Source organism: Nycticebus coucang, chromosome 14 (genome assembly GCF_027406575.1).
Source record: "Nycticebus coucang isolate mNycCou1 chromosome 14, mNycCou1.pri, whole genome shotgun sequence".
Taxonomy (NCBI): domain Eukaryota; kingdom Metazoa; phylum Chordata; class Mammalia; order Primates; family Lorisidae; genus Nycticebus; species Nycticebus coucang.
In genome coordinates, this window is record NC_069793.1 from 62062726 (window position 1) to 62072061 (window position 9336).

General features: G+C 35.8%; 1 protein-coding gene across 1 annotated transcript; it reads right to left on the reverse strand.

Annotated features, from left to right (window-relative positions):
• Positions 1-6589: 6589 nt before the first annotated feature.
• On the reverse strand, positions 6590-7540 carry LOC128565610 (olfactory receptor 52A5-like). The gene has a single exon (XM_053562200.1). The coding sequence runs from the start codon at positions 7538-7540 to the stop codon at positions 6590-6592; it is 951 nt and encodes a 316-aa protein (XP_053418175.1).
• Positions 7541-9336: the final 1796 nt, after the last annotated feature.

Consider the following 9336-nt stretch of genomic DNA (forward strand, 5'->3'; position numbering starts at 1 on the left):
CCGAGGTCCTACCCTCTCCCTCCTTCCCTCTCTGTGCTCTTACCTTCTCCAAGCCCCTCTCTCCTTCCTTCTCTGTGCTCTCCCCTTCCCTCACCCCCACCGTGTCATTAATTGTCCTCATATCAAAATCGAGTGCATAGGATTCATGCTTCTCCATTCTTGTGATGCTTTACTAAGAATAATGTTTTCCATTTCCATCCAGGTTAATACAAAGGATATAAAATCTCCATCTTTTTAATGGCTGAATAGTATTCCATGGATTTATATACCATAGCTTGTTCATCTATTCCTGGGTTGGTGGGCATTTAGGCTGTTTCAACATTTTTGCAATTGTAAATTGAGCTGTGATAAATAGTCTAGTTCAAGTGTCCTTATGGTAAAAGGATTATTTTACTTGTGAGTAGATGCCCAGTAGTGGGATTGCAGGATAAAATGGGAGGTCTAGGTTGAGTTCTTTGAGGTTTCTCCACACTTCCTTCCAAAAAGGTTGTATTAGTTTGCAGTCCCTCAGCAGTATAAAAGTGTTCCCTTCTCTCCATATCCACGCCAGCATCTGCAGTTTTGAGATTTTTGTGATGTGAGCCCTTCTCACTAGGGTTAGATGATATATTAGGGTGGTTTTGATCTGCATTTGTCTAATAATTAGTGATGATGAGCATTTTTTCATATGTTTGCTAGCCATTTGTCTGTCTTCTTTAGAGAAGGTTCTATTCATCTCTCTTGCTCATTGATATATGGAATTGTTGGATAGGAAAAACAATGCAAGGTATCGGCCTGGGGAAAAACTTTATGAAGAAGACATCTGTGGCAATTGCAACAACAACAAAAATAAACAAATGGGACTTACTTAAACTGAAAAGCTTCTGTACAGCTAAGGACACAAAATAAAAGCAAATAACTTACACAATGAGAAAGGATATTTTCATATTTTGAATCAGACAAAAGCTTGATAACTAGGATCTATGGAGAACTCAGAGTCATCCAGCATTTTCATCTAGCGTTTGCATATTTATATGCAAAATTTATTGTATAGTGTAGTTTTAAGAATTTATAACCATTACAATAAGTAAGTGAGCATACATCTACATAATTCAGAAATGAATGATGTCCAATAAGGAATCAATATTTTTTCCTTTGAACTAATAGTTGTGGTTATGACAGAGTACCTTTAAACCCATCATTTAATCAGATCTTAATTCCAATTAAGTAAATATGTAAATTCCTAATACAAAAGTATTCATTATTTCATGCACTATCCTCAGAAGTTTCATGATTATAGTTCATATACCTAAGAAAAAATTACAAAAGAAAAAACCTAAAAGCTAACGACTTTTCTTCAACTCATCAGTGAAATGAGATTATAAGAACAATTCCTACCCCTAAATCAGCCAAGTCAGGACAACAAAGTCAATGTCAGTTAACTGAAAGTGGCATGACTTGAATAATTTTAAATTATGCTGCTCTGCAATAATGTTAGAAGAAATCAAAATGAGACAAGAAAAAAAGATATAGGTTACAGACTCAAATCTAACCAAAGAAAGAAAAATCACTGGAAAATAATAAATTTGGATAAACATAAAAAAAACTTTGATATTTTTATTAGTTGATTCAATAGATAACTCAAAGTAATAATAGTAAAATGGTGCTAGGTGATTAAGAGGCATGGATAAATAAAACATGGAATAGATCCAGGAATGCTGGCTTACACCTGTAATCTTGGACTCTCAGAGGCCAAGGCAGTTGGATTGATTGAGCTCAGGAGTTGGAGACCAGCCTGCACAAGAGTGAAACCCTTAATCCAAGGCTAGCTGGGAGTTGTGGCAGGTGCTTACAGACCCAACTATTTGGCAGGCTGAGGCAAGAGGATCACTTGAGTCCATGAATTTTATTTGCTGTGTGCTATGATGCCATGGCACTCTACCAAGGGTAGCAAATTGAGACTGTATCTCAAATAAATAAATAAAAAAATAATTAAATCACAAGAGGGAAAAGTAATACTATAAGGGATGGAAGCAAAGAATTGGGAAAACTTCATTTTAAGGTGACTGCACAATCTATGAACAGTCCAGTATGTGTATTAATTGAAATAGAGCTTAGCTCTCATTTTAGGTGCACAATGTAAGGGTACACAGCACCCCCGTCTGGGTGAAGAACTCATCTACAACTTGAACTTCCCTGATAAATGCAAACACCGTAACTTAATCATGAATATTGTCATATTAATCTGTAATAAAAAAGTAAATAATGACTCACTAGTTTAATCATGTTTTATATGTATGCTACAACTCTTTAAAGTGTTTATAAAAGTAGGTAATGAAGTACTCTATAATATGAAACTTGGAAAAATTTTAAGAAGAAAAAAAGAAAATGAGTTTGGATTAACTCTAAATGTATACTGAAAGCTCTGGGCAACTACCAAACCCTTTAAAGTAGTGTAATCGATAATATCGAGAGAAGAGAAATTGAATCTTATAATATTTTCAATTAAATCCCGAGAAAATGGGGAAAAAAGGGTGGTGGGGGGAAGAACAAATAAATCCAATTAATGGGAAACAATTACAAATGTGGTATACAGTAATTGAATTATATCAATAAAACTTTAATCTTTGAGTTATCCAAATACACCAATTAATAACTCAGGTGTTTTGGCCAGATGCGGAAGCTCATTACTGTAATCCTAGCACTCTGGGAAACCAAGGTGGGAATATTCCTTGATCTCGAGAGTTTAAGACCAGGCTGAGCAAGGCTGAAACCCCCTCTACACTAAAACTAGAAAAATTAGTCAAGCTTCATGGCAAGGGCCTAAAATTCCAGTTGCTTGGGAGAATGAAGGAGGAGGATCCCGTGAACCCAGGAGTTTGAGTTTCCTGTGAGCTAGGCTGATGCCACAGCAGTTTACACTGAGGTAAAAGATTGAGAGTCTGTCTCAAAAAAAAAAAAATACAAAGTAACGGATTAAAAACTTCAGTTTACACCCATGTGTACTGTGTATAAATTATTAAACAAATTAACTTTAATTATAAAAATATATAAATGTTAAAATTAAAAGTACAGAAAATGCAGGCAATGTTACCTAACAAAAAGAAAGTTGCACAGTCTATATTAATGTTAGACAAAGCAGACTTAAAAGAAAATGATGAGAAATAAAATGGTCATGATATAATAATAAAAGTTCAGCCCCACAAAATGAATAAAAATTAGTCATGTGTGTAAATTTAACAACAGAGAATCATATGATAACATGTGGGCAAAAGTGACAAAAATTCAGTGTGATACAGACAAATCCACTGTTGGAACTGTAGGTTGAATGTTCCTCTTTCATAAACTTATCAAGCAGAAATGGCTTATTCTAGGACTGACACAGACAATATCCAAGATGAACCTGGAGCATCTTTTAGAGCCATGAGGTATGCAGTGCTAATACACACAAACTCATATACACACACAAACATACACACCCACACCACTCACATGGGAACAGAAGGCAAGTCAAAGAGCCACCAGTGATCAAACTGAAACGACTTAAGCAAGAAAATAAATGAGGAAATTGTGTTGGGCGAGTTTTTTATGAGAAGGACCCCCCAGGCAATTGAAGCTGCTTCAAAAATACACTATTGGGACTTGATCAAACTAAAAAGCCTCTGCACAGCCAAGAACACAGTAAGTAAAGCAAGCAAACAGCCCTCAGAATAGGAGAAGATATTTGCAGGTTATGTCTCTGACAAAGGTTTAATAAACAGAATCCACAGAGAACTCAGACGCATTGGCAAGAAAAGAACAAGGGGTCCCATCGCAGGCTGGGCAAGGGACTTGAAGAGAAACTTCTCTGAAGAAGACAGGTGCACGGCCTTCAGACATATGAAAAAATGCTCATCATCTTTAATCATCAGAGAAATGCAAATCAAAACTACTTTGAGATATCATCTAACTCCAGTGAGACTAGCCTATATCACAAAATCCCAAGACCAGAGATGTTGGTGCGGATGTGGAGAAAAAGGAACACTTTTGCACTGCTGGTGGGAATGCAAATTAATACATTCCTTTTGGAAAGAGATATGGAGAACACTTAGAGATCTAAAAATAGATCTGCCATTCAATCCTGTAATCCCTCTACTGGGCATATACCCAGAAGACCAAAAATCACACCATAACAAACATATTTGTACCAGAATGTTTATTGCAGCCCAATTCATAATTGCTAAGTCATGGAAAAAGCCCAAGTGCCCATCGATCCACGAATGGATCAATAAATTGTGGTATATGTACACCATGGAATATTATGCAGCCTTAAAAAAGATGGAGACTTTACCTCTTTCATGTTTATATGGATGGAGCTGGAACATATTCTTCTCAGTAAAGTATCTCGAGAATGGAAGAAAAAGTATCCAATGTACTCACCCCTACTATGAAACTAATTTAGGACCTTCACATGAAAGCTATAACCCAGTTACAACTTAAGAATAGGGAGAAGGGGGAAAGGGAGGGGAGGGAGGAGAGAGGTAGGGGAAGGGAGGGGGATTAATGGGATTACACCTGCGGTGCATCTTACAAGGGTATATGTGAATCCTAGTAAATGTGGAATGTAAAGGTCTCAGCAAAATAACTAAGAAAATGCTACAAAAGCTATGTTAACTAGTGTGATGAAAATGTGTCAAACGATCTATGAACCAAGTGTATGGTGCCCCATGATCATATTAATGTACACAGCTATGATTTAATAAAAATAAAAAAAGGGAAAAAAAAGAAAATAAATGAGGAGTACTGGTTTGTTACATATAATCTGAAGAGTAATGTAAATATCCATAAAGTCATACTGATAGAAAAATGATGAAGTAAATTAATCAGAGGGGGACAACAAATGTCCTCCACATGAAGAATTTGACACTATTTATTAAAAGCTATCAATTATATATTTATAGCTATTCCAAATATAAACAAGAGGAACATAAACTTGTACTCCTTCAATGTGAACTGCATATAATGTCTTCAAAGAGTCCCCTTTGGAAATGGGACTAACAACAACAAAAAAAAGAACAAAGGAAAGATTTCCACAGTAAAGAAATATGAAAATGTGCAACCTCCCTCAAGTAATCAAGGTAAACATACATAGTGCTAAATTATGTTGATAGCAGGTACCCTTGAAAACAAGGGGATCAAAATAGCACTTTAACTCTCATCTTCCCCCCACTCACACATAACCAAACTCTGATTTTACCAAAGGTGTAAGATAAATTGTATTACAAGGAAATCATACAAAATACTTGAATAGTATTCTTCAATAGTGTTAAGGTCATTAGAATAAAGGGAAGTATGAGATTTTTTCATAGCCAAGATGAAGCTAAGGAGATTCATATAAATGTACTGTTGCATTGGGGGCAAAAAGGAAATTCAGAAAAGAACTAAGAAAATATTCTTAAAATCTATAGACTATTAATTTATTCCATTCTATTCTATTAATAGTCAATTTGTTAATTGTAACCAATATGCCACCCTCGTGTAGAATAGTAACATGGCAACTCTTTACATGATGTATGCATTCAAGTGATTGTAATTCCAAATATGTTCTAAAAATAAAGTGTGTAAAATGCATTCAAACGTCACAGAACAAAAGAGACTTCCCAGTGCTCAGATCATCATAGGACAAAGACCAGTGGAAGATGTGAATGGTGATGATAATAATAATGATGTCAGTGTTCAAAATTTGAGAAAAAAATTAGTGATAGTTCATTATCATTGCGATTATAAGCTTTAAAACTCATTTATGTGGTGTTAAAGTACTTGATGCACTAAATATTTTTAATTGGAGTATAACACTTAAATTTTGGTGTATGTTTAAGGAAGTATTTACACTGAATGATTAAGAAAGGTCTTCAGGAATTGAAAGATATTCTTAGGGATTTTTGTTTCTATGATATCTATTGACCAACAAATTTTGTCAGCACACTAGTATGGTAAGCAGTATACTTCAGTGTATCCATAAAAATAGTACAAATAATTTAGTTTCACATACATTAGAATTATAATAGGTTAGATTACATTTCTTATGCAATGGCACTGATACTTCTTGATATTTTTAGAACCAACCAATTAACACACAGTACAAAGAGGGAAGTAAAAGTCAATGAAAATCAAAGGGAAGGGGAAGAAGGAAAAAAAGCCTAACCTAAGGGTAAAATGAACACTATTTGTGTGATGGACACATTTATAACTGAAATGCAAGCATTACAAAAGTTATCCATGCAACATAAAACATTTGTGCCCCCTATGATTAACAAAACCAAGGCTAAAACATTAATATTTACTCTTCCTTATAAATCATGGCTATTACTGAAAGCACATAAAACTGTAAACAAATATTCATAACTTTTCCCTTGGTATTATCAATTGGTTAAATACGACTAGTTCTGTGTGCTTTAATTTTATAGCCAAAACAAAAGATATTATCTAGGAGTTAAAGTCTTATTGCCTTGAATGCAAAACTAAAACTTCATATTTTAGCACACGGTGAACTGGAGGAAAGCACAGATTCTCATCAAGAAGAAGAGTGTTTCAGAGTGACATTTTGTTATTTAAGCAGGATACTGAAAAATCAAGAAACACTCTTAGGGAAGAAGATCTTAGATACTCCATCGCGAATTTGTTTGGTCTTTACTCCATATATGATAGGATTGAGCAAAGGTGGAACAAGTAGGTAAAGGTTTGACAGAAGAATATGAATGTAGGATGGAATGTGGAACTTAAACCTATGTGTAAAGAAGGAGAAGAAACCCAGGGCATAAAACTCAAGGAAGACAACAATGTGGGCGATGCAGGTGTTGAAGGCCTTTAGCCTAGCTTCCTTTTGAGGAAGATTAAAGACAGTTATAAATATTCGAATGTAGGACAAAGTGATACATATTATATCCAGTCCAAGTATACTGAAAGCTACAAACAAACCATAGATTTTATTGATATGAACATCTTCTGCTGCCAACTTCACAATGGCCATATGCTCGCAGTATGAATGGGAGATCACGGTAGTCAGGTAGAATTTCAGTCGGCATTTGATGAGGATAACACATGGAGCTGCAAGAAGGCCTGCTCTAAGTGTCACCCCAATCCCAATATTAATGAGAAGTTGGTGAGTAAAAATGGCTGCATGTCTCAGAGGATCACAGATTGCCACATAGCGGTCCAGAGCCATGGCCAGCAAAATACCTGACTCGATACACTGGAATGTGTGGATGAACCACATCTGCAAGAGACAGGCATCAAAGTATATCTGTTCCAAATGAAACCAGAATATTCCTAGCATTTTAGGTAGGATGGAGGTACTGAGGACAATGTCTGTTGCTCCAAGCATTGCCAGGAAGATGTACATGGGTTCATGGAGGCTGCTCTCAGCTTTGATGACGACCAGGAGCAGGGAATTACCAAACAAAGCAATGATATACATGGCACAGAAAGGAATTCCAATCCAGAATTGCACAGATTCCAAGCCAGGGATGCCAACAAGTGTCAACACCGGAGGCCTGAAGACTGTCCCATTTTGCTTGAGCATGTTGGCTTAAGGATCCTTGGCTGGTAACTTCTGATTCAGTCTGGCCGTATTTGTTGGTACCTCTCTTCTGTTTTGTGTTCTCACCTAGATTTATACAACCAGAGACTGAATGTGGTTTCATGCGGAATTTTTCAGACATATCGAATTACTGCTGAGTTAACTAAGTAGATATAGGAATGCCTAGATAAATTAGATAGATAGATAGATAATTTTTTCTTTTTTTTGAGGCACTCACACTCCCTTGTCCTGAGTAGAGTGTGTGGCATCATAGTTCACAGTAACCTCAAACGCGTGGGGTCAAGAGATCCTCTTTCCTCAGCCTCCCAAGTAGCTGAGACAACAGGCCCCCTTCACAATGCCCGGACAGTGTCTCCACTTTTAGTAGAGACTAGGGGTCTCACTCTTCTTCAGGTTGTTCTCGAATTCCTGAGCTCAAGAAATAAACACACTTTGGCCTTTCAGAGTGCTGGGATTACAGGTTGAGCTACCGAGCCTGGTCTGACTTCCGACTTCGTATGTTTTATCTCGGTTTTCAGTTCTCTGTTGTATCTATTCTTTTCTCTCTCTCTCCCTCCCTCTTTCTGTCTCTCGGTCTCTGTCTGTCTCTCTCTGTACCTGTACCTATGCCTCTCTCTCTGTAACGCACACACACACACACACACACACACACACACACACACAAACACACCCTCAAGGTGTATATACACTCATGCTAGACGGTAGACACATTGCTAGTAATGTAAGGGCATGTGGTTTGTGCATAATCAATTAAAAATCATCCTATACAACACCAGCTTGATTTCATATGATAATAATTTAGGGATACTTACCTGCTATATTCTAATATCTTCACATTGTGTCCTTAGTAGAAGCATTTATTCAGTCAATCAACAGGTCAAGGAAAAGAAAATGAAAGGGATTTTCACTATTTCAGGATACTCAGCATTGGATAAGAAATTCAAACAATGTAACCTAATTATTTGTACCCTCATATTAATCTGAATTTTAAGAAAAGGAAAACCAAGGAAATAGTGAAGTTCCATCCTTACCATCAAAGGCGATGTTGTATTATAGGTGTTGTTTTAAAATTATACATATCATAGGCGGCACCTTTGGCTCAAAGGAGCAGGGTGCTGGCCCCATATGCCAGAGGAGGTGGGTTCAAACCCAGCCCTGTCCAAAAACTGCCAAAAAAAAAATATATATATATATATACATACACACACACACACACACACACACACACACACACACAGATGAGGCATACAGATGCAATATCGTATGGTTTTAACCCTGCTTTCTGTCAAATGTGTATGTTAAGGAAATTTTCTATGGAAACTTGGAAGAAATTATAGATCTTAGAGGTAAATAATAAATGATGACATATTTAAATCTTTCTATGAAAATTTAGAATGGAAAAGTTTGTACTGGGAAAATTTGACTTGTTAAAATAATGGCCCCAATTGAAAGTTGTTATTCAGTTTATTTTTTCTAGAAAAATTTCTATTATAAAAACCTGTTCAATAAATATCTTTAATTTAAAATGTATACATATAAAAAACTGTTCTTAATATTAGTTTATAAAATCCATCATCAAATATAAACACAAGGAACAATATATTTAAATACTTTAAACAATATTGAATTGGTAATTATGTTTGTTCAGTGGGATTTACTTTAGGGTATATATATCCTAAATATATATATATACATATATATATATATTTTTGTTGTTGTTGTTGGTTTTTGGCCAGGGTTGGGTTTGAACCCACTACTTTCGGCATGTGGGACCAGCA

Coding starts and splice junctions, on each gene's coding strand:
- LOC128565610 (XM_053562200.1), bottom strand. CDS start 7,540: ATGCTCAAGCAAAATGGGACAGTCTTCAGGCCTCCGGTGTTGACACTT.